The sequence below is a fragment of the Lissotriton helveticus genome, chromosome 3_1 (genome assembly GCF_964261635.1).
Source record: "Lissotriton helveticus chromosome 3_1, aLisHel1.1, whole genome shotgun sequence".
Classification (NCBI taxonomy): Eukaryota; Metazoa; Chordata; class Amphibia; order Caudata; family Salamandridae; genus Lissotriton; species Lissotriton helveticus.
This window is the reverse complement of record NC_136061.1, coordinates 536,474,043-536,500,740: the sequence shown is the minus strand read 5'-3', so window position 1 is coordinate 536,500,740 and position 26,698 is coordinate 536,474,043. Positions and strand designations below refer to the sequence as shown.

Sequence of the window (26,698 nt, the reverse complement as noted above, 5' to 3'; positions counted from 1 at the left end):
TATCTAGCTGGATATTCCTTCCAGACCACCCATGCCTCCCCGCTCTGCTGACTCATGTATAGGGCTTGGGTTGCTCTCTTTACAGGGCCCTAGTTTTGAGATACACTAGTCAGTTCACTCCATGGCTCTGCACTTCTAGCATGGAAAAGTGAAAAGTAACTGATGTTAGTGTGCTTGGGTGGCGCCTATATAGGTGACTGCAACGTTGCATCCGGTACGGACGATGCCACGTGAAGCTGAACCATGCCACGCGAAGCTGAACCGAGCCACCCGACAGCACACAGTGATACTGCTGACGCAAAAGTTTCTGGATCCAGTCTGATGCCTGGGGAATTTAAAGGCAAGAAATCAGCAACTAGATATTGTCTCTACCAAAAGCGTAATCAAAGGTAAGTACCTTGTTCTTTAGAAGTGGGTTGGGGTATAAAATAGTAAATGTCTCTCCAGCTCTCATCTTCCCAGGCTTGTACTGGTATCCTGGTCTACAGACCACCAGGCTCGGTGGGGCTGTTTTTGGAAGAACTACAGGCAGCCCTATCAATACCATGCCTTAGGTCCAATCATTGCTTTCTATTAGGTGACTTGAATATTCACATGGACAATAGCTCTGATCCGGACACTCTAAAACTGTTAGATATTACTTCCGTGCTTGGCCTATTTCCTTATGTGGCAGGACCGTCTCATAATAAAGGCCACACGCTGGACCAGATTTTTTCTACTCTTCCTATCTGTGTTGACCCTCCCATGCCAGTTCTGTGGTCAGATCATTTTCTCATCACTTTTTCCATCGCTGTCATGGCTTCATCACGGTCCAAACCAGCTGGGTCGTTAAAGCATCTCTCTAAATCTTTCTATCTTGTTACTAGAGAGATGCTATCAAATGTTTTAACTAACTTCCCGTGTCCCACCTCTGACAATGTAGAGGATTACATCGCTCTCTTTCATAACTGGCTCACAGATCGTCTAGAGAGCTTGGTTCCGGCCAAGAAACAAAATTCTGCAGATAGGAGAACATCCGCCCCTTGGTTTACCCCTCATCTAAAAAAAGCACGACAAGATCTTAAGAAAGCAGAAAGAGCATGGCGGCGATCTTATGATCATACTGAGAGGCTAAATTTTAAGATGCTGACTCGAGCCTACCATAAATTAATTTGGGAAGGTAAAAAATCCTATCTGGAATCTAGAATAAATGAAGCAGAGCATTCTTGCAAGGAAATTTTCAGGGTGGTTAAAGATTTCACCTCTCCCTCTGCCTATACTCCGACCCATGCTCACTCCGAAGCCTGGCTGAAGGAATTAGCTGTCTACTTTGTACAGAAAATTACCTCTATTAAATCATCTCTCCAGGCCACTTTTCAGCAGCATACGACAAGTCTAGGGTGTCCCCTGCCAGACCATGGTCTCTTTATGTGCGATTTTCCCGTATTAGATCATGAGAGTTCTCTTGCTATCCTGACAAGTCTTAAATCCGGATCTCCACAGGACCCGTGCCCTGCTAAGTGTCTAGCAAATATGGCACCTGTTCTAAATGACCTGATAAACCCCATCTTGAATCTGTCGCTCTCTTCCGGGGTAGTCCCCAAGGCTTGGAAGAGCGCCATGATCCTGCCACTCATTAAAAAACCAGCGCTCGACCCTTCAGTCCATGCAAATTACAGACCCATCTCCTTACTCCCTGCTCTGGCGAAAGTGACTGAGAGGTTTGCTCACAGATCTATTTCCAACTTCATCGAGGAAAGGGGTCTGTTGCATAGCACTCAATCTGGCTTCCGTGCTAATTTCAGCACGGAGACCGCGCTCCTTGAAGTCACAGATGCCATCAGGGAGGAGTTGGATGCTGGAAAAAAAGTGGTACTGATTATGCTGGATCTGTCGGCGCCGTTCGACACCGTTCCCCACGCACTTCTTCTTTCCAGACTCTGGGACTTTGGTCTGCGGGGAACGGTGTGGAATTGGCTCAAATCCTTCTTAGCCGACCGCCAACAGACAATCTGGGCGCCTCCCTTCTCCGCCGAAATGTCACCGCTTGAAGTGGGGGTCCCTCAAGGTTCCATCCTGAGCCCCCTCCTCTTTAACATCTTTATGGCCCCCCTGGCGGTGACAGCGGAGTCTTTTGGCGCCCGGATTGTCAGCTATGCTGACGATACCCAGCTCCTCTTTGTAAGTAACAAGGATGGCCAGTTTGATGGTGCCCAGGTCAAGGGCTGTTTGAGTGCTGTTTTTGAGTGGTTTGGACGTCATGGGCTGAAATGCAACTCCGACAAGTCGGAGTTGCTCTTCTTTGGCTGTACATCTGAGCCTGATTGGAAAACCTGGTGGCCGCAAGATATGTTTCCTCCCACTAGCTCGTCTGTGAAAGCTAAAAATTTGGGAGTGGTGATTGACAACAAGCTATCCTTCGGACCACATATTTCATCTCTCACTGGGAAATGTTTCGGCATCCTGCGGATGCTTCGTAAATTTCTCCCTCTAGTCTCTATCCAGCACAGAAAAATTATTGTCCAGGCACTGATTGGCTCTAGGCTGGATTATGCAAATATTTTGTTTCTGGGACTTCCCAAATATTTGGTCAGGCGTCTGCAAATCGCCCAGAATTCTGCAGCCCGAGCCATTTTTGGTCTTCCAAGAAAAGCCAGAGCCACTGATCTTCTCTCCACACTGCATTGGCTCCCAATTGCTAAAAGGATTCTATTCAAAACTTTGACCACGACTTTCAAGGCCCTACATGGCATAGGCCCCAAATATATTTTCAAACGACTGTCTTGGTATAACCCCCCCAGATCTCTCAGATCCTCGTCCTTATCAAAAATGAGTGTTCCCATTATCAAACGGGCAAGAGCAGGAGGACGGTCTTTTCGCTACTTAGCTCCTCATGCTTGGAATGATCTGCCAATCTCCTTAAGACAGACCTCTAGTCTTCTGTCCTTCCGAAAGGCCCTTAAGACCTGGCTCTTCCCTTAATTTGATGCTGTTTCTGTGTTTGCACGCCCTCTTAGTGTTATGTTACTCCCTTCTTCGGTTGGGTGCCTTCGTTAAAGCGCCGGGATACTCCAGTGGAGTGGCCGTGCGCTATAGAAGTATACAAATAACATAACATAACATAACATGTCATTTTAGGGTTTATGTGTGGGTAGCAGTAGAGTGGTAATGGTATTTTTAGGGCTTCGGGGTGGGTAGGGATTTACTCACCTTAAGTATACTTACCATGAGTGGTAATAAAATCATAGATCTGTAACTTGGTGCTGTTTTTGGTTTGCTGAATTTTTGACCAACAATTCCAGACATATAAGCCCTGACTTCTATAGCCCAATATTCTGTTTTTTTTATTTAAAGAAAGTAAAGCCAGTTTTCGCTGAAACTTTTGATTTTTACGTACCTTATTAGACACTTTTCTCTTCTTTTTACCCCAATAAAAACGTGTAGTCCAACATTTTACTTACTGATATCAATTACTCTTTCTAATATGAAAAACATTGTTTTGTGTCAATTGCACCCAAAATGACCATGTAACATAAATAATATATAACGGGTATTTTGTGTAACATGTTCCTAGATTGTCATTCTGATTGGTCTTGGTTACATTTACAAACCGCTCAGCCTTCAGTATCAGGTTTATTCTCAAGTGCATAGAGGATGCCTAAAAGGTAATATAATCCTATATTGCCTTCGAGGTGTACCAACTGACAACATGATGCTATTTCGTGAGCACTCCACTTCAGAGAACCTATATGTGAAAGTGATACAGAGGTAGGGAAGGAATCCTAAAAAGAATAAGCAAACAACCCATAGTAAAGCAGGAAGCTTACAGTCCTGCCAGCATCGCTTATGGAAATGTGCTGATAACATGTAATAAATTAAATGAACGTACAGTTTACTTTGCAGATAGTCAATAGGAAGAGCTAATCCTACATATCTACTGAGAACACACACTTTTTTCATTTGGCTTCGAGCTTGGCCAGTGTAGCCATCTTGATCTTTAAGGGAGATGAGTTTGTTGATGCGGTATAAATTGTGTATATTGTTTGAAACTCACAATATAAAGCTGTATATAGATACGGGCTTCATATTTTTACTTTCCTGTTTTGCGTATTAATGATTTAATATGCAATATTACCTCACTTTCAATTTACTAAAATGTACATAACTGAAGAGAACATTGTGCACGGATTAAGCAGTGCTAAAACTTTTGAGGCACATATAAAACATAGGAGGAATTTAATTTCGAATATGAACTAAAATTCATACCAGTTAATTCATTCTCTTATTGTTTTTCTTCAGATGTGGCTTAAGCCTTGTAAGAGGGCAGATATTCCCAAGCGACCATCATATGTTGCTCCAGTTTACAAGACTAGTGAGAGAAGAGGAACTCTTTCGACCACCGGGCATTCAACAAATTTTGTGATTGCAATGACTCTCCCTTCTGACAAACCAGAGGAACACTGGATAGGACGGGGGGTAGCATTGCTCTGCCAGCTGAACTCATAACTTTAGTTCCTGTTAATATAAGATATAAATCATATTGCTGCTCGAGAGTATATGCAAGAAGTATGTGATGCTTAATGGCATTCAAGTGTCTTCAGTTGTGAATCATACTCCTGTACCATAAAATGTTTTTAAATAAATGCTTTAAAAAGCAACCCGTAAAGACGTTGCATTTTTAAGAGATTTTTATTTGTTTGCCTTATTTACAGGGAACGTACTGTACATAAAAGAAGCACAAGTCTTGACAATGAACAGTATAACCATTTATAATTTTCAGCATCATGTATTACAAAAAACAGAATGGTTTAGATTACTTTGCATGGTAGCACCTTGCTTAAGTTAAGGACCATAATTACACTTAAACACAGACATTATGGTAATGGAAACAAAAACTCACACTGCATCTTTGTATCATTGCTAGGCGTAACCACAGTGGGTGATTACAGTGTAAGCAACGCTGAAATGCATATCGATGTCACACAGTGACAGCGTGTAATACAGGTAACATATACAACCTCTATAGCAGAGAATTTGAACAAGACTTTGCATTCAAGTAGATTCGAATTTTTGAGCCAAGAACAAGCACGGCATTTCAGATCATCAATGACATCACTTATTAGAAACACCCATGGATCCTGAACTAGTCCAGTCAATGAGAATAGAAGAGTAACCTTATTGGACGCTTCAATGGATTCTGAACCAATCCAGTCAACAAGGAGAGTTAATACAGTAACCTAGGCTGATAACCCATTGGTCTTTTCAGCTAATACTTTTCAAAAATGTTTAGCACCTTTCAGGCAGTTATCTTGCCCTCTATTAACTGTTGTCAAAAAGAGTTTTACAAATGACACGTGGCACACTGACCATTCCCTTGAGTAAAAATGGTCTATTTAATCTGTCATACAGGTTAACCAGTTTCAAAACACCAGCAAATCATAGTCAAATATGGTGAGGTGGAGGTCAAGACCATGTGAAGGGTCAGTGGGAGATTCAAGTCTTTAACCCTGAAACTCCTTCCTCCACAGAGTGACTAATCTAATTCCAGGCTTTTTCACTAACACCACTAAAAATGCTTAGTAGAAGAACTACGTTGGGTATGCAATAAACTGCGACTGGTGAATTAAACAGCCGTTTTGGTGGAGCTGCATTTCTAAAGGAGCTCTAGTTCCGTAAATGAGCATGAATCAGAGCTAATGATAAATTACAACAGAAGAAGAGATCGTTTGTGCATAATGAGTCAATTAAAGAGGCTATTTGAAGGTTACAGTTTGATTCATCTGTCTGCTAATTTATTGTATTGTTGGATGCTGACATTATCCACTCTAGGATTATCTTCTTTGAAACTAAGGAACTCTGTTTACTGGTCCAAGATAATGGATATTTTTTCTTCAAACATAAATTGAACTGATACATATTGGAGAGCTACATAGGCAGCAGTTGGCACAGAAAGATAAACTGCAACTAATCATTGTGATGAGGAGGTAAAACAAATTCTGATTATAAGAAATAACAAATGTGCTGGTACATTATGACATTTGTTTGATGACCTGCAAAATAAATTACTAAACATTGCGATTTCCCAAAAATAACAATGTTATTTGGCTTTAAAACTCTTCCAAATATAGCGTATATATATATATATATATATATATATATATATATATATATATATATATATATATATATAGCATTATGTAGGATATATTTAAAAAAGGAATGTTTTTTAAACAGACATTACCTTAGTTCAAAAGACTAGTATTTAGACTTGTCGCAGTATCTGAACAGGAGTCCTGGTAAGCGTTTTCTATGCTAACTAAATTAGAGCAATACATATTTTCTTTCAATACTGTGAAAGTAACAGATACTGGTAGAACCTATTAATGCCTTCATGAAGTACTACCTGTATAAAAAAAAAAAAACGATTTTTTAAATTTAGATAATCACATACGATCAGAAATAGTCAAAATAATTTGCTTGCGAAAAAAAGTTACAATGGAATGGAAACGTTGTTGGCCCTTATTCAGGTATCGTTGAAAACGTACATTTTGAAACAATGGGTTGCAAAGCTCACAAACGGAAATAGTTGTATACAATCAATAGGAGCTGTCCTGATAATCGCATTAGATATGAAACTGCAGTATTTTCAGAAGATGCATGCCAGTACTACACAATACTATGACATGTGCTGAAAGCATCAGCAGAGCTTATGCTTTTTAACCCAAAGAATTCAGACTAGATTGACATAAGGGTACAAGGACCCTACATATGTTCATTAGCCTATTGAAACACATGGAAAGACAACAGGTTTGTTAATTTCTTTAAGAACAGCAATGAATGATACATGTTGGCTTACATGAATAGTCCTCTGTGTCGAGATGTTGCTGTGTGCATTGCATTCCTTTGGAAATGTAAAACGAAGCGGTGTCTATCGCTGTACAAACTGCTTCAGACCGACAATTTATCAAACAATGTTTTGAATTTTCTCCTTATGACATTTAGTGTATGCAAACTGCTATTTTTGCTCGTCACTTTGAGGTACCAATGAGCGTCTTCACAAATCGATGCAACAGGCAGCAGAGATATTCACTTGCCCAAATAAAACAATCTTCAGCTTAAGGTTATTTCACTTATTTTGTCCAACTCATACTTTACTTGAAAATGCCTGTGCAAATAAAGCAGGCAAGCTTGTCACATAGAAAACGGAGGCAGTGTGACCACTACCATAATCGTGTGTTTACAATTTACATACCGAACATGCCCATAAGGAGTAGTACTAGAAACCAAGGACACTTTTGAAGCAATTGTACATACACAAGTAAGCACCTTATGGATGTATTTTACGAGGATGGAGGTATGTAAGCACTTTCAAAATTAATGAACACCAGAAAACCATCATTTTGGGTTAAGACGTAAATTCAAATTTGGGACGATGTAAATTGACAGACACGATCACCCAGCTACTTTAACTGAAAAGATAGGTTACTACGTTCCTGGCACTCATAAGTCATTTTTGGCAGTGCACCCCACATGCATACCCAACATCCATATTAGGACAGTTGGATGCACAAAGGTGGAATCTCCATCACGGTCTCACTTAAAGGTTACTTTCTGGTAGTCTTTGGCAAGTCTTCTAACCCTTATAGGTAGTTGACAACTGAAGAATAACAGTGGAGAAAGGTAAATATTATCGTGGCTAGGGAAGACTTTTCAAATAACCAGTCTACATGCATCCACCAGCAAGGTATTTTCTATGTAATGTCATAACAGTGCCTACATGACCCTTGCGGTATTAGAGGACGAATTAGGAGTCATGATAAAAACTCAAAGGAGAACATCCTACAAAAGCAGAAAAGTATCTCCTAGAGGTCTAAAACATTTGTATCAAGCACAACATATATTGCTCATATGCCTGAACTCCAACAATATGTAAACAATAGTATATTCCAGTGAATCTGCTGAACATCCTAGCTGCCAGTTTCCAATGGCAACGTAATTTTGAGAAGAGAACAAACTTTCTGTACGAACCCTTCTACAGGTTATTTAAGAAAATAAAATCGCACTGTGCTTTAATTGCCCTTTAAAAAATAGAATCGATTTTTACTGGAACCCGCTTCAGATCTAGATCTCCTGTACACCTTTGACGGGCATCCTGCAGATAGCAAATGTTTCAGGTCCGTTGCAAGAATACATTCAAAAGCGTTTCAGGGAATTGGCAAAATACAGTTGGACAATGTATTCAAAGATTTGCCTCATCGAAATATTCATGCTTATTTGTCCCAAAAAGTTGTTAGAATGATCAGAAATGCGTGGCTTCCTTTCCCAGCCTCCTTGCAATCAAACATATACTTTTATTGCCAGTGATTTCATTTTTTTTAAACCGCACAGAGAAAGAATTTAGTAAATAATATAAATTAACTTAGAGATCACAAAGCAATTACATTTTTAGCTATTAAGAAGGGGAAGATGAAATACCATATCCACCATGGGAGTGTGTTGTTTGCATTATACATTATGCGTACACTGTGATTACCACATGCACTACATGTCATGAAGTGTGGCAGAGTTACTTATTTCTATCCACTTGGAGATTAGAATGTTCTGTGCTTACACCATACAGTATGCTCTTCCCGAAAGAGCAGCAAACAATCACACTTTACAGTACTGTAAAACGTGTTATTTCACGGCTGTTCCAACTTTAGTGCTTAGTATTGAGACAAGAATGGGTCGTTATTCCTCCACCACAGATGACACAGTGGATGATTTGCATTAATGTTTAAAGTCAAGCGTCATTGTACCATGTTGCTATTCATACTACTTGTCTGTTACGTTAATGAAGAACCATGGGAGTGTCAGTAAGAAAAACAGATATCTGCATCACTATACATACATAGTAGTGCAAGGTCCTACTTTCTGCTTCCGAGTAAACTGTGAATATAATGGATCAGATCGATACACATACAGTAACACCATTGCAAGCACAGTGAATGGTGGACAATGTCATAGCTTGAAGTCAAACACAATTTTATCTTCATAGAGGGCAATTATCAGCATCAGGGCAAATCCTAAAAGCAGGCCCAAGTTCTGAAGGAGGAACTGTCCCACGGGACAAAATCCATTTTCTTCATTCTCAACTTCACCATGGAGCATCTCTGGAAGCTGAAGAGAAGAAAATAAAAAGGGAAATTAGGTTTGGTAAACAAAAAACTTTAATTAAGCCTTACTGCCCGTACCTGAGGGCAATAACAGCTGTTAATTACAATTCTCGTAGTTACAGGCTTAACCTGGAAATGATGGTACACAAGACGGGGAGTGCTTCGCTGCCGTTACTGACCTGCAAGTGAAAGCAATAAGGCTATGGTAGCCCGCACACAAACGCACCGAAAATGGGGAGAGCGACGCCTCTCGCCTGAATGTTTGCTTCCCTGCTTGTATCGCTGCTCTAATGTCAAGCAAAAATAGTACATAAATCAACTTAATGTAAAAGGAAAACTAAGAGATTTGGTACATGAATACATCATGGCAGTAGAGTCCTGCTTGAGCTTTAGATGCTAACCTGCGCTGGCTGCCAGCGCTCCAGATTCTACCTCACGGTGCATTACCACCCCCGCCTACCCATGCTTTTGAAAAACAAGCATTTGCAATGCAATAGGTCTCACATTTGCTTGAGTTAGCGCTATTTGCGCTGTCTCCGTCTTCTTAAGGAATACAGCATTGCATGTTAACAGAAATAAACATTGCTATAGCTGTTGCTATGACTTTACGATTTTGTATTGGAAAAAACTAATCTGGTGAATAAACACAGACAAAGTTGCGTAAACAGAACCGGATATTTTGCAGTAAAATTATAGCTATTCTGTGCGAATTAATGCACAGGCGTGTTCCGACGGGTATTTATTAGGGGAAGAAACATAAAACTGTCAATTCCATTATCAGGCAGCCCAGAGAGATCAGCTTTCTACCTGACATGCAACAGTAAAGTAGAGGAAAACACGTTTATATCATGGTCTTGGTTACTGGTAAATTTACTTTCTTTTCAGCCCTGTTGCTGCAAGAAAGTGAGCATGTGAGAATGTGGGCGACATTCTTATATACTCTCTTCTTGCAGCAGCTGAGCTAATAAGAAATTAAATTCACAGCATATTACCAAAGCGAATAGCTCTCGTCCCATTAGCAAAGCTGATTGAGACTAGCAGGGGACTGGGAGGACATGAAACCAGGGCGGGTTAGAGGCTGGCGAGGGGGTGGAACAGAAAAGACAGAATTGGCAAAGAAAAACACACAAGAGACAGAGGATCGTGGATACTTGTGGCAGAGAAAAAGCACATGACATCGTAGAAGAGCATGTGCAGATGTATGAGGCGGTGTGCTTTCTGTTGCACAACCTCCTCGCTCAAAGAGGTCAGTGTTAATTCTCTTGCTAAAACCATAGAGTAGGGACATTGAATCTACCTTTTTTTAAAGCTGGAACGTCTATGCCCTAGGGCTGTGTCCACTTCGCCCCATCTTGTGCGTACCCTCGTTCTTTGTAGGAAAAAAGCCAGAACTCACCACATAGAATGGTTAACTTTTTATTCAAGGTCATCTTGTTTGGAAGCACTGTTTAGGTCGAACCTTAGTGTGTTCCTTCCTGGTTTCACAGTACTGCTCAGCATTCGCTGACAGATCTAACTTAGATTTTGTAAACCTGCCTATTGTGTACAGGACGGGTGGCTCTCGGCGGTTTAAAGCACCAAATATGCGGCTTCCCTGCCGCTTTTCATAACGCAGCTTAAGTCTCTGCTGTACTCAGGCCCATTGAACTCAAAGGGCTTCAGCCCCCCCCCCCCTCGGTGTGGCAGCCCGGGATGAGACAGCGTCCCGGGCACACACGCAGCCGCACCTGAGCACTTTACAGGTCTTTAAAATACCATTTGCATGTTAATGAGGCACTGTTGTTGTTCTACCCCTTCTAAGAGCCCCTGCAGCTCCACTCTGCCTATTGCTTTAAGATTCAGCCCCCCCCCCCCCGAAATGTGGCTCTAGTTGTGCCTCTGGCTGTACTAGTTGCCCAAAATGAATAATAACGAGGATTACAAGAAAAAAAAACTTACAGGGCCATCGGAGCTCTTTAACATGAGCGCTTATTGTGAAAATGGTTAAAGGAGGATCTGAGTGAGGAGGGGTTTACCGTGACGAGCAGCGAGGGTCGGAAGATGGTGGTCAGGGGGAGGATGGAAGCTATGGAGCGATTAAGTGATATACGCAGGCAAGGAGTAAATCACAAGGGGAGACTAGATACCCGAAGATGAAAGCACAGGGGAGGGCGGGGGGGATCTGGTTGTGTGTGAATACGTTGCAATATATTGGCAACGTGAGAAAAGTATATCCCCCCCAGGGCCAACCCCCCCCCCCGCAGTATCCACTGCGTGAGAAGGTGGGCGAGCCATACCAGGCGGAACAAAACCAAGGAGGTGCGGCTGCCATACTCAAAGACAAAGGGCAGCTTGGGAAGGCTGCAACAAGTGGAAGAAGCATGAAGCAATGCAATAAACAACTAGGACCCAGAGAGTGGCGTGTAGAAAGCGGACAAAAAAATAAACAAGGAGCGACAGTCAGGTGGCACTGAGGGGTGGCGTTGTGGGGCGACAACGTCACAGACTGGTATCGAGCACTGCCAAAAGCATGAAGCAATGCTATAAACAAAAAAGAGCTCCCCAAATAACAGTTACGCTGTCTAAGCATAACAAACCTCTGCTTGGTCGGTGCTGCTAGGAAAAAAAAAATTGGACGTGACATTGGCTGCCTAAACCAATTACACGGCAGCAAAGAAGACCGACACTGCCCTGAACAAATAGTAGAGCAAAACAAAAGGGGATGATGGACGGAGTGTTGAACATTGCAAGCACTCGCCCCCAGTCAACTGATCTGGGTTTAATCCATCATCATTCTTTAGCTCACTCCGCCACCCCAGTTCAGAAATGGCCATATGCAAATCAGTCTGACCCAGTGCCTCATGGGAACAGTCTAGCCCAAACTGCCAAGCCATGTCCTCCCTGGACCGGAAACAAGCATCCTGGGACCGGTTTCTGGCTAATCAGGCGTCATCAGCCAGGCTAGCTTGCATCCAGTGGCAAAGTGAGCAAGGGACCCACGTCTGGGCATACCCTGCCAACTTAGGGCGAACAAAGCAAAACCAAAGGAGATGATGGACAGAGTGTTGAACATTGCAAGCACTCACCCCCAGTCAACTGATCTGGGTTTAATCCATCATCATTCTTTAGCTCAGAACCAGTAATGGAATTAGCAGGAGAGGCGGAAAAGCTCAGGCAATTAATCCTGACCAATTCATCCATAGAGCATTGCCTTTAGATAGACGGTGTGGAAACCTGGATGCAAAGTTTGGGCATTTTGCATTGTGCACTGTAGCAAACAGATCTATCTGTGGAAATCCTCATTTTCGAAAGTAGGGAAGAACTTTGGGATAAAGTTCCCACTCGTGAACTTGTTGCCTGTGTCTGCTTAGCAGGTCGGCGATTTGATTGTGTACTCCTGGAAGGGGTTCCGATAGGAGATACATTTTTTGATGAATTACAGAAATCCAAATGCTTTGTGCCAGGCGCGACAGAGAGCATGTGTTTCTCCCTGTTTCTACAGATAGTACATTGCTGTTATGTTGTCTGTGCATACTAAGACAGTTTTGCCTAGAAGGTGAGTGTGGAAAGCTCTGAGTACTAGGAACACTGCTAGAAGCTCCAGGTGGTTGACGTGGAGACGTTTGTGGTTGTCTGACCATAGCCATTAAACTGTGTGATGTTGGAGATGAGCACCCAGACCTGTCGAAGATGCGTCTGCTGTTAGTAGTCAGTGGAATTGGGTCTATGCAGGGCCGCCCTTTTGATAAGTTTTGAGGGTTCCACCACTGCAGAGAGTGATGGGTGAGGCCGTCTACCAACACTAGATTGTTTAATTGACCAAGTGACTGATTCCAACGAAATCAAAGACCTGGAAAAGGGACGTCAGATCAATAAAATCAGATGAACTAGCTCCCCCCCATTGTAGATCTACCCTCTCCTCCTCCCAAACTGATTTGGTTGAGGTTCAGTATCTTACCGTCGCCTACAATTCAACCATCTCCAACATCATGGATAGCATTGCTCCACTCTAACAAAAAAACGTATCAACAAAAATATCCAAGCCGTGGTGCAACAACAATTTAAACACAGAACATTGCAACCTTAGGGCAGTCCAAGGAGCTTGGAGAGCCAAACCCTCCTCGGACCAACTAAAACTCCTTAGAGAGGTTAGGAGCTTCTACAATAAACAAATCAAGAGAGCTAGAGAAGATTATTTTAGACTCCAACTCGATCAAGCTGCTAACCATTCTAAGAAACTTTCGAATTCGTTAACCCCTTCCGTGCTGGCGTCGGCCAACGCCCGTTGCAAAGCACTACCTGCGGGGTGCTGCGCACGACCGTTGGTCGACGCAACCCCGCCCGCTCCGTTGAACGCCCGCACTGCGGCAGAATTGCCGCCACGGTAAATGGGTTAAACAGCAACCAGTGGTAGGTCCAAACCACTCTGACTCTCGAGGCAGCCCACCCTCATGTGATGATCTTGCTGCCTTCTTCACTGAGAAATCAAGACTCATCACCATTGAGCTCGCCTCTAAAAAGGCCCTATTGCCTTCCTCCGGATCTGCCCCATCCCTTGACCGCTTAGCAAAGCACAAACCTATCTGTCTGAATACCAAGAACAATGCGTCATGGGGCATTTTGACCCTATTCAGTGTAAAAGACATCAACAAGATCCTTCAGGGGGGGAGGAGCTACGCTAGCAAGCAAGATGGCCGCATAAGCTCCCGGCTCCGCCGACCTCCGCCAGCAGCTCGTATATCCTGCAAGTTATCCTGTTTTCCAACCGGACTCCCGTATATATGAGGAGTGACTGACTCTGGAGGCGCAATCCCGAACTTTTTATCACACCGGATGACGGAGATACGCCGTGTTTCATTTTCGGCCTACCTGGGAGTGGAAGCCGGGGCCTCGATTTCTAACCCATCCGGGCTGGAATTGAACAACATCGGCTGTGAACCTTGGGCTTTGTCCGGTCTCCCGAACGGGGACATAATCTACCTGTTTTAAACGGCGATTTCGTATCCTGCCTGCAACGCACACGCCACGACGTGACACATCGTTTGCTGCGGCCCTGTATCCGACGCCCGGAGACATAGTAAGCTTGTCGGGAGGGGGTGCGACGGGAGCCCTGACCAGCGGAGAAGGTGCAAAATTGTGAGGTGAGAGCGCCCGTGGTTGGTGTCTGCTCCAGATTTGCCTGCTTCCCCGGAGTAGCCGGCCTCCGGGGTCTGCATCCTGATCTGTTGCTTACGAGAGGAGATGGAGGGGACGAAAGACACGCCACTGCTGCGCGCCGTAATGGCGGCCATTAGAGCGCTCCACTCACAGATCATTGTCCACTACCGGGCACTGTCGGTAACAATGGATGATCTTTGCCGGAGACCGGACAGCGGCTTTTTGCCATCATCGCAGCCAGCGGTGCCACCAATGAAACATCGTGTATCCAACTTCGAGGTCCCTGTGCAGACGCCGGATCCCTTTCGCGCTGCTGATTCCTATGAGACAGATCGCGCGCCCGTGGACATTGTCAGCGTCCCTTGCTTGAACCCTATCTCGCCGAATATCACTATGGACAACCTTGACTGCCTTAACAAGCTCACCTGTGACTATTGGAAAGTTTTATCATCCTTCCACGCTTTTCCTCGCTTGCTCTGTGGAGATCGTGAACTTTTATCCTTTATTTGGCTTGCTCATACTGACTTGAACCTTCATGAAAACTTTACCTCTCTCATTGTTGCAGTGGCCTGGGTTATAAGTGCTCCAGTGGACATTCGTACTGGCCAGGGTTAACTTGTGGGACTTTTTAGGATACGTGAAAATAATTTAACCTGCTGCTGGGATTGTGACCTGTGAAATGCGGGAGTCGGGTGGTATGTTTCGTACTTACCCGGATTGATTGTGCATCTCGCTACATTTATTTTGCACTTGTTTCCGGGTGGTCGCGTCTGGTGGAGGGTAAGGGAGTCCGGGAGTGTGTTTTTTTGTCTCTCTTCCTCCGCTTCTTTCTCTCTTTTAGGGACGTTTCTGGGCGACAGGCACGCTGCTAGTGGGTTAGGCCGTAGCCATTGCAGGAGTGCAGGGTGGTGGGGGGGTTTGTTATTTTGCCTTTGTTTTGTTCTATGGCCCCTTCTTTCTTCTCTTTCTTTCTCTTTAGGGTATTCCTCTGGGCGACAGGCACGCTGCTAGTGGGGTAGGCCGTAGCCATTGCAGGGGTGCAGGGTGGGGGGCGCGGGGGGGTTTGTTATTTTGCCTTTGTTGTGTTCTATGGCCCCTTTTCTTTTTTCTCGCAGGGTCCGGTAGCGATATTTTCGATCTTATCCTGCAGCATATGAGTGGGCGGGGTTTGGGGTGGGTGGTTATGATGATAGATAGGTAGCTTTGTTCTTCTCCCTTAGTGAACATACTGGCGCTTGCATTTTTACTGTTGGTCTATTTTGATCTATGACTGCCTTTTAACGCCTACCCGCATTTTTATACCTCCAGTGTGTAGCTCCGGAAATCCTGTATCTTCTTCTTTATCTTGTTTTTTTGGGGGGGGGGGGTTAAATATAAAATGTAACCTTAGGCATATCCTTGATCTCGAAATGTTTTCAATACATCGTCTATCCTCTACCGCTGCCGGACCCATGGGTTGTCGGCTGAAGAGCTGTGTTATTGGATTTCCTGATACGTTCTGCATACATGTGGTGACCGGCCCCTGTCGATACAGGGCTACTTCTGTATTTTGTGTTGAACGATATAATAAAGGTTTAAAAAAAAAAAAAAAAAAAAACAAGATCCTTCAGAATATCAACCCGTCTAACCACTTCATTGACCCGTTGCCCCGGGCCATCTTCAAGGAAATCAAGAATATATCCATCCCCACCTCGACAAGGATTGTAAACGCTTCTCTATCACAAGGCACAATCCCCGACTGCCTAAAAGCAGCTTAGGTATCACCTATACTAAATACATCTAACGCAGACAAAGCTGACCTCAATAATTTCTGCCCTAACTCCACCATCCCCACCCTAGCCAAACTCCTTGAAAAATGCGTTCAATCCCAACTTTGTGCTCACATTGAGAATTTCCAACTCCTGGACCAGCATCAATCTGGCTTCAGAAGGGGCAGAGAACTGAATCGGCTCTCACTCACGTTTTGGATGACATTTTAAAAATGCGTGACCAAATGAATCCTGCCTCCTGATCCTCCTTGACCTCTCCTCCGCATTTGACACTAATTACGACAACCTCTTATACATTCTGAAGAACAGGTGGTCTGGTGTTACAATGGTTCTCGTCCTTCCTCCACCACAGATCACAAAGAGTCAAGGCAAACCATTCCCTCTCCAGTACTCATGGGCGTCCCTCGAGAGTCCGCCCTATCGCCAACCCTATTCAACCTTTTCTTGGAACCATTAGCTAATTCACAAAATTCCACGGGCATTTTCTTCCATATGTATGTGGACGATTCACAACTTTATCTGAAAGATCAAACCATTCCTTCCACAAACTGATTTCAAAAAGGTGGTCCAAGCGTTTGTCTTGCCGAGGTTAGACTACGGCAGCGCTATGCTCTGTGGCCTTCCCAAATACACCCTGGCTCCACTAAGGGCATCATTGAACACTGCGGCTAGACTTGTTACAGGTGCTAAACGAAATGAGCACATATCCCCAGTCCTAAATCAATTAAATGGTTGCCCTACGAAGCCCGAATCCAGTTAAAGATTGCCAATCTGATTCACAAAGCCCTTCATTTCAAAACACCCAGATATCTAGTGCAAAATTGTTCAACTATCCTGCAGCGATAGAGCCTCAAGAAGCACTAGCACCACTCTTGCTTAGCAAAAAGAGAACATGTCACTGAGCCTTCTTGGGCGCTGCCCCAAAGATATGGAACTTTCTTCCACCGGAAGTACGTAGAATCTCCTCAACGACTGCTTTCAAACTGGAAACCAAAAGATTCCAAATGAACAAAGTCTTACCTTTTTTGGGCTAGTTCACCTGCTCGACGTCTTTGATCCTACAACCATTGTACCTTCATTAGTTACTGCTCTTCCTTACCGCATATTGGTTCATCCTTCGTAACCCGATAAATACTTGCTTAATGTATTAATCTCCCTAACGCAATTGTCCTGTAATTATGTGTTCAGTCTTTTTGCTTATTCTTATTTGATGTCGATCTTGCATTTATGTCCTTCCATCCTATTGTAAAGCGCTCTGATATCCTCCGGGATCTTGTTTGCGCTATATAAAAATTTATAAATTAATAAAAATAAATAAAATTCCACTGACACACTAGACATTCCTGCAGAGGACGCATGTGAAGCCTTGCTCGAGGTACGATTGCAATGCAGGATGCCATCATTCCCAGCAGTTGCATAAAAACTCTAGCTGGTAGGCTGTCTGGCAGAGGAACATGGCGGCCGTTGGCTGAACGACCGCGGCTCCGCTCCCCCGGGGGATGCATTAATGTGAAGAATCCTTCACGTGTTTCCTGCTGAAGCTAATGGATATGTATGTAAACTCCCCTCTACCCGTTATGAGGCCGAAAAACTTACAATTTTGCGAGAGGACCAAGAGGACCGAATAGACCAGCGAGGGCTACAGTGGGGGACGCGGCTGGTGTGTACGGAGGGGGCTCGAGTGCAAAGGAGGTGGACAGGGCTTTTTTCCTGTTCCGGGTCACAAGCAGGGGAGACAGCAGCGGCGGTGAAGGAGGTGTGAGGTGTGAGTACCGTCACGGTGGAGGAGGAGAGAGCTGTGGGTCTCAGTCTAAGAAGAGATATCGGGGTGGATGCTGCTGAGAAGGTAGGAAGTCGACACTATCTTAGAAGATTCACCCTGAAAAGTACCTGTAGGAGCTCCTTGTTCGTTGAGAGGTCTAACGAATTAAATATGGGGGAAAGTGACCCTGGGGGTACAGGCAGATGGATGGATGGTGTCATCAGTAAGCTCGCTGGTACAGCTGGACAGTAAGTCACGAAAATTGCAGAAAGGACACCACAAAAAAAGTTCAGGCACAGTTACAGAATACAAAAATTAATAGATATGCTCTTCGAGCCAGGCTAGTATTAGACCCTCTGCAGGAAAAATCAGGATATCCCCCTCGCATATCTCCCCCCATCTCTGAGGTCAGAATCAGTAACAAACGGGGCAAACTTAAAGCCTGCAAACCTGACGAGGGTGTTGAGGTTAGAGCAAAAAGGAGCGACGCTGTTGTCAGTAGAAGGAGGGTGAAGGCCAAGAAGGGCACACCACCCCAGATTAAAGTTACGCCCTCACTTAAAACCTATTATAAGGTCATGGCCACCAGTACTGCTTCAACACCTCCAATACCTTCAATAACTCCTACACAAGTCAAAGCAGGGGAAACTTACTATTTTTGATATTAGTAGCTCTAGCAACAAAATAAAACTAGTGGGTGGAGCAGCTAAAAAAACATCCAGTGAACAGGAAGTGGTAGAAGCTCCTATGACGATACATCCAGATGTAAGTTTGTCGAATAAATACTCAGCTCTGGCATCTAGCAACTCAGAAGTTTGCGCTACGGTCCGAATATGTGCAGAAGGGCGGAAAAAGCAAGGAGCACCAGGGAAAGTTGGTAATAATGATATCATATCAGATGAACTCCCATTAACAATTTCGGCAAATACCAGTAAATCAGATGCGACTTCATCTACATTAGCGGACAATCTCCTGACCATGAAGGAGGAAATAACTAACAGATTTGCTGTCTCAGAAAACAATCAAGCAGAGATGGCAAGTTGATTCTTAACATCCGAAGCAAACCAGGCAGCAATTCAGGCCTCATGTGAAGCACTAACCAAGAGACTGGATGACGTCACTTTAAGAACAAAAGCTATGGAAAAGGAAATCCCGATGATAAGGGATTCGCTTCGATCAACGGAAGTGGAAGTAGCAAAACTGTGTGTACAGAACAGAGAGTTGAAAGAAGACATTGAGCGCCTAGAAAATCATTCTCAGCGGAATAATCTAAAACTGCTGAATGTCCCCGAACCTCTTGAAGGGGCCGACCTATCTCGTTGCTGAAGGCAACTATCCTAAAAGGAGTTGACGATGTGGATTTAGCCCGAGAAATTCAAAGGGTACATCGCGACCCCTTTCGTAGGAATCCAGCTAGGCAGAAACCAAGGAAAATTTTGCTTAATTTCTTGACCTACTCAGTGAAGGAACAGATCCTGTCTTGGGCCCTGAAGGAAAGGTCAATTGTCTCCAGGCAGGTCGCCCCCCTAGCCACCGCGCAGTCCTCCTCGTGCCGTGTGCTACGCTCTCTGTGCTCGCCGTTTTTCACCCCGCTGTGTGTTCGCCGTTTATACCCCTCTGCGCTGTCCCATTAGTCTCTCCTCGCTCCCCTTGCCTTCCGCTTCCATTCAGCCTTGTGTAATTGTTTTTTGTTGTCATTTGCGCTTCCCCTCGCTCCCCCCTGCCCTCTGTGCCCTCCCGCCTCGCCCTCGTTTCCCACCGCTGCTCCCTGCGGCCCCGCCCCCCCGCCGCTCCCATTCGCCACCCCGCTCCCGCCTCCCAGTTGCTCCTCCCTCCCTCAGCCCCTCATATGGAGGACGCACGGTGGTAAAGGGAGCGACCGTTGACCCTGTCTACAGGCAGGTCGCCCCCCTAGCCACCGCGCTGTCCTCCTCGTGCCGTGTGCTACGCTCTCTGTGCTCGCCGTTTTTCACCCCGCTGTGTGTTCGCCGTTTTTACCCCTCTGCGCTGTCCCATTAGTCTCCCCTCGCTCCCCTTGCCTTCCGCTTCCATTTCGCTTGTCTAACGCTGTGGGTTCGCCGTTTTTACCCCTCTCGCCGTCCCATTAGTGTCCCCCCGCTCCCCTTGCCTTCCGCTTGCATTCAGCCTTGTGTAATTGTTTTTTGTCGTCATTTGCGCTTCCCCTCGCTCCCCCTTGCCCTCTGTGCCCTCCCGCCTCGCCCTCGTTTCCCGCCGCTGCTCCCTGCGGCCCCGCCCCCCACCACTCCCATTCGCCACCCCGCTACCGCCTCCCAGCTGCTCCTCCCTCCCTCAGCCCCTCATATGGAGGACGCACGGTGTACGCGCAGCGGGTGCGCCGAGTGTGCGCCGAAGGCGCGCCAAAGGCAAGCCCGTCTGCGCCCGTCCGCGCCTGGACCGCGACCAGCACCCGAACCCCTGGTCCGTGCCGATGCCAGCGCACCCGACGAACTTACGGCACAGCAACCCTCCACGCACTCAATGCCGGCCGCATCCCCGCCTGCTACCGAGCCACCCCCAAACGCACCCACGGACCCTTCACCTGCCGAGACTGCCGATTCACCTGCCTGCGAACTTGCTCCGCACCCGCCAAGCTGAGCCCCAGCAACAACCACCTCAAGTGTATCCTGCTCAACACCCGCTCCGTCCACAGGTACGCCGTCGAACTCTGGAACCTCCTCGACTCAACATCACCAGACGTCGCCTTCCTCACAGAAACCTGGATGAACGCCTCCTCAGCCCCCGACATCGCCATAGCCATCCCGGATGGCTACAAGATCAGCCGGAGAGGCCGCGTCAACCAAACCGGTGGAGGCATCGCCATCGTCCACAAAAACACCATCCGCATCACCACCAACTCCGACGACACCCTCACCGCCGCCGAACACCTTCACTTCCAGATACACACCGACCCCAAGACCACCCTCAGAGGCACCCTCATCTACAGACCCCCGGGACCACGCACTCAATTCAGCGAAGCCATCGCAGACGTCGTCAGTCCACACGCCCTCACCTCCACAGACTACATCCTCCTAGGGGACCTCAACTTCCACCTGGAGAACAACAAGGACTGCAAGACCGCCGCCCTGCTGGACAACCTCGCCAACCTCGGACTCAAGCAACTGGTTACCACCCCCACCCACTACGCCGGCCACACGCTCGACCCCGTCTTCTCCTCCAGCAAGGACATCTCCTTCAGCCACTCCACCGGACTACACTGGACAGACCACAGCTGCGTCCACTTCACCTTCAGGAAAACCACGACCCACCACCACACGCAACAGATCCCCCGCAGAAGCTGGAGCAAGATCACCGCCGATCAGCTCACCACCTCCCTCCGCCAGAACCCACCCACCAACACAACGGTACCCGACGAAGCAGCCCGCAACCTCACACAGTGGCTCACCGAATGCGCTGACGAACTCGCACCACTGAAGAACCCTCTCAGCAGACCCAGCAGCAAGAAAGCCTCGAGGTTTACCAACGACCTCAAAAACTCCAAGAAAACCTGCCGCACCCTCGAGAAAGCCTGGTGCATCGGCCAGACGGCAGAACGCATGACCGCCCTCAAGAACACCACCCGCATACACCACCAGCTGATCCCCACCACCAAGAAGACAGCTCTCAAAGAACGACTGGACAACAACACCCACAACAGCGAGGACCTTTTCAACATCGTCAAAGAGTTCTCAACCCCAGCGCCTGCAACACCGACATCACCCCCTCGCAAGACCTCTGCGACTCTCTCGCCTCGTTCTTCCACCGCAAGATCGCCGACATACACAACAGCTTCGGCGCACCGATCACGCACCCAACGACCGAACCAGCGCGCCCCACCACCACCCTCCGCACCTGGACCCCTGTCAGCACCGAAGACACCACCCGCATAAGGAACACCATCCACTCCGGCTCCCCTATGGACCCCTGCCCACACCACATCTTCAACAAAGCCGACGCCGTCATCGCACCCCAACTCCGGAACATCATCAACAACTCCTTCACATCCGCCACCTTCCCGGAGAGCTGGAAACACGCCGAGCTGAGCGCCCTCCTGAAAAAACCCACCGCGGACCCTACGGACCTCAAGAACTTCCGCCCCATCTCGCTCCTCCCCTTTCCAGCCAAAGTCACAGAGAAGATCGTCAACAGACAACTCTCCGCCTTCCTCGAGACCAGAGACTCCCTCGACCCCTCACAGTCCGGCTTCCGAGCAAACCACAGCACCGAGACCGCACTCATCGCAGCCACCGACGACATCAGGTCCCTGCTCGACAACGGGGAAACTGCTGCCCTCATCCTCCTGGACCTCTCAGCAGCCTTCGACACTGTATGCCATCGCACCCTAATACAACGCCTCAACAACACCGGAATCCAAAGAACAGCCCTGGACTGGATCATCTCGTTCCTCGCCGGAAGAACCCAGAGAGTCCGCCTCCCCCGTTCCGATCCGCGGCCACTGAAGTCATCTGCGGCGTCCCGCAAGGATCCTCACTCAGCCCCACCCTCTTCAACATCTACATGAGCCCTCTCGCAGCCATCGCCCGCCAACACAACCTCAACATCATCTCCTACGCCGACACCACCCAGCGGATCCTCTCCCTCACCAACGACCCCACCACCGCCAAAGCCAACCTCCAGGAAGGAATGAGAGACGTCGCAGAATGGATGACGATCAGCCACCTGAAACTGAACTCAGACAAGATGGAAGTCCTCATCCTTGGACCCTCTCCCTCCGCCTGGGACGACTCCTGGTGGCCCCCTGCCCTGGGCAGCGCACCCAAACCAACGGACCACGCACGCAACCTGGGCTTCATCCTGGACTCCTCCCTCACCATGACCAAGCAAGTGAACGCCGTCTCATCATCCTGCTTCAACACCCTACGCATGCTCCGTAAGATCTTCTGATGGATCCTCACCGAAACCAGGAAGACTGTCACCCAGGCCATCGTCACCAGCCGTCTAGACTACGAGAATGCCCTCTATGCCGGAACCGCAGCCAAACTCCAGCGCATTCAGAACGCCTCAGCACAACTCATCCTGGACATCCCTTGCCGCAGCCACATCTCTGCCCACCTGAAAGACCTTCACTGGCTCCCCGTCAACAAGAGGATCACGTTCAGACTCCTCACCAACGCACACAAGGCTCTCCACGACACGGGCCCGAAGTACCTCAACAGCCGCCTCACATTCTACACACCCACCCGCCAACTCCGCTACGCCAGCAGTCGCCCCTCCCCCCCCAGCGCCTTGAGACCCTTACGGGTGAGTAGCGCGCTATACAAATTCGATGATTGATTGATTGATTGAATTGTATTCAATAGCTCTAACCCCTTCACCTTCCAAATTAGGTCTGATATTTCCCATGTAACAGCAACTAGACAGTGGGAGTTGGGGAAAAGGTTAGAAAAGATGAATGGGCTGGGGGCAAAGGCACAGTTAAAATTCCCTGCACACCTTCGGGTGATGTGGAATAATCATATGCATCTGATTAAATCCGGAGAGGAGGCAGAAGCTCTGATTGTGAAGATCAGGGAGGAGCAGGGAGCGAAGAGGTAGAGGGTTGGTATATTTAGTCTAAATAGTGATAAGTATTGAAAAAAAAAGATAATAATTTCATATCTGCTGATAATACAGGAACATAGTCTTATAAAATCTTGCATCCCAGGTGGGGAGGTCGAGCCAAATAGGCTTAGCCTATTGGAAGGGAGGGTTCCTCATGGGGTAAAGGGGCACAGGCACCGGGGTCCAGGGAGGGGGCTGTGTGGGGGACACCTGGGTGGGGAGCATTGGGTAAAAACTAAAAAAAATTCTCATCTCACCTCAATCAGGAACATAAGCTATACAGGCAACAGAAGAGATGGTGGGGGAGCAAGCATTAAGGGGTAGACAGACCATTTTCACCACCTGGAATGTTAACGGAATGAGGTGTCCCCGTAGGCAGAGATTCATCTTTAAATACTTGGAATTGTCTAGCGCCCAAGTCTGTTTTCTGCAGTAGACTCATCTGAGCCTAACAGAAAGCAGTTTAATTTTTTGCAAAGTTCATTGGATAAAATATTTTATTGTGACTCACCAGACCTCACACAATAGAGGTGTAGCAATATTGGTGAAACAAGGCATTTCTTGCTCCATAAAGGGAATTAAAACAGACACATCTGGGAGATGGTTAGTGGTCAAAATGGCATTAAACAACGTAGATATAACATGTGCTTCATTTTATGGCCCTAACATTGATGATTCTTTTTATTTGCTTAAATTACAATCAATATTGACTTTGGAGTCACAGCCTCACATTTTGGGTGGAGATTTCAATGTGTTACTAAATTCCATAAATGATAGGTCCAACCTGAGCCACTATATGGGGGCTCCCAAGATACGTCGAACACTGTTAAATATGATTCAAGACTTAGATTTGGTGGATGTTTGGAGAGCTAAGGAAGGTACTCGGCAGGGCTTTACATTTTACAGTAAGAAATTCGGACATTCTTCCAGGATTGACTATGTCTTTACAGATAGACAATCCCTTATTGATATGAAGGAGATAGTCGTTAAGCCTAGTCATCTTTCAGACCATGCTCCCCTGCAGTTTGTTTTACTGAGCAAAGGTCTGCAGGCACAGTCGAGATGGACGTTAAAGAGAGCTATGCTTCTTAACTCGGATGTAATCGAATCCATTAAGTCCTTTTCTTTGGAATTTTTTCCACATAATATTGGGTCTTCAACCTTCGATTTTATTTGGGACGCTTATAAAGCCTGTTTAAGGGGGAGATTACATGGTACTATATGCGCTAAAAACAGGGCAGAGGCTAAGATACTAAAGGATATCGAAGGAAGAATTAGTCAGCTAGAGCTGGAAAGAACTGGCTTGAATAGTGAAGACTCGGAAAGACTTTCACAAATTTTGCAGGAACTAGACGAGGCAAGACAGCAGTATAGAGGGAAACTAGATGCGAGATGTAAAGCTCAATGGGATTCTAGAAATATAGAAAACTGAGTATGGGGAGAAGGTAGGAGCACTATTGGCTTGGAAAGCCAGAGTCGATCGAGTTAAGAACGATATTAAAGAACTAAGCGTAAACAGCAACGGGGAAACATCGAGTAAAGTCGAGGACATGCAAACTTGTCTTCTTTCGCTGTTCTCAGATCTTTATAAAGAAAATATCGCTCCATCCCCAGAAACCATACGTATATGGTTGAGTAATAAAATACTGCCAACATTGTCTGAGGAGGGCAGGAACAGCTTAGATGCCCCTATTACAGTGGAGGAGATAGCAGAGCAGATTAAGAAATCGAAAAACAAAAAAGCGGCAGGCTCGGACGCGCTTCCAAGTGAAGTCTATAAACATCTAGTAGAAGAACTGTCTCCTGTGTTGGGTACAATCTTTAATTCGGTTTATTCCACTGCAGGCAGAGTTCCTAATTCATGGAAAGAGGCAATAATTGTCTTGATTTTGAAGCCAGGTAAGGACCCTTTACGGGCAGACTCGTATCGGCCAATCTCCCTGCTGAATGCCGATTACAAGATCTTTATGGGCATTCTAGTGGGGGAGATTGGCTAAATCGGCTCTTAAGTTGATACATACAGACCAGATGGGGTTTGTGGCCGGAAGGCACATTGAAGATAAGACCCACCTCTTAATTGGGAATATGGATCTAGCCATACAAAGATCGGAACCCTTGGCCGTTGTCACATTGGTCGCGGCCAAGGCATTCTATAGTCTGCTGGGTGTACCTCTGGGCGGTCCTCGAGGCAATGGGGTTTGGCCCTGTATTCATTCAAACCTTACAGAACTGCTATCAGGGTGCTTCTGCGCGGATCCTCCTAAATGGTTTATTTACATCCAGCTTTAGTATACGGCGAGGAACCAGGCAGGGGTGCCCTATCTCCCCGTTATTATTTAACATATATATTGAAGCCTTGGCACAAGCCATGAGGTTAAATTAATTAATTAATAGCTCCGTTCCAGTCTGGGCCTTATAGCTCCAAATTGGCCCTCGACGCAGATAGCCTGATTTTATATACAAGTGATCCGGTTGCGGCGATTCCTCAGATTGAGGAGTTGTTGGTAGAATTCGGTTCTATATCAGACTATGAGGCCAACAGATCAAAAACAGAGGTCATGTGTTGGAATGTGGATCAATGGAGGGGCGCAGTGAGTTCTGAGTTCAGATATTTGGGGATATACATTGTGAAGGAATTGGACAAAATCCCCCAGCTAAATCTAAATAGAGTGATCAGAGAAATAGACCGTCTGTTTAGTAGATGGAGGAATCTTCCCTTAACCATCTATGGGAAAATTAACCTTGTGAAAATGGTCATTCTCCCCAAGCTCTCCTATCTATTTTCCACTATACCCTTAACGTTTCCAAAAAAGAACATCAGTAAGGTTCAAAGTAAGATAGGAAGCTTTGTATGGGTGGGACAAAGGGCTCCGACTGACTTGGAAAAAGCTTAGACTAAGGTTACTTAAAGGGGGGTTTGGCTCTTCCCGACATTAGTCTGTACGCAGTGGCATTCCAGTTTAAGAGCATTCGGATGCTACTTATTAAACCAGATGTGTCGGCCTGGGGCAGATTGTTGGGAGAAATGGTGAGACTAGAAGGGGGAGGTGGAGGAGAGGCCTTTATGTATACGTTTGGATCCCCGAGATTCTTCAAGCGGGTTCGTCTGAAGGTTCTAAAGGCAGCCCTGGAGCTGTGGCAAAGGGTAAGGATCAGCTGGGGGATTGGTTACTCTTCAGATCTGGCTCCTGTCTGGGATTCGCCCGGAACCCCGGAATGGTTGAGAGATACCTTGGCACTACCAATAAAGAGGGCGGGGATTACTACCTGGATGGAGTTGATAGATGTTGAGGGGGTACATCCATGGGAATATTTGA

The 26,698-nt window shown here is 46.3% G+C and overlaps 2 protein-coding genes across 5 annotated transcripts in view; one reads left to right on the top strand and one right to left on the bottom strand.

The window, feature by feature from the left end:
* Positions 1-4,659, top strand: part of DNAH7 (dynein axonemal heavy chain 7) — a 2,019,015-nt gene extending 2,014,356 nt beyond the window's left edge. The window contains exon 64 of the mRNA XM_078680414.1: positions 4,279-4,659. Coding sequence (XP_078536540.1) covers positions 4,279-4,485 — 207 coding nt within the window. The 3' untranslated portion in view covers positions 4,486-4,659. The remainder of the gene's footprint in view (positions 1-4,278) is intronic.
* Positions 4,656-26,698, bottom strand: part of SLC39A10 (solute carrier family 39 member 10) — a 455,594-nt gene continuing 433,551 nt past the window's right edge. For all 4 annotated transcript variants that reach the window (XM_078680416.1, XM_078680415.1, XM_078680418.1 and 1 more), the window contains one exon: positions 4,656-9,138. In XM_078680416.1, coding sequence (XP_078536542.1) covers positions 8,980-9,138 — 159 coding nt within the window. In that variant the 3' untranslated portion in view covers positions 4,656-8,979. The remainder of the gene's footprint in view (positions 9,139-26,698) is intronic.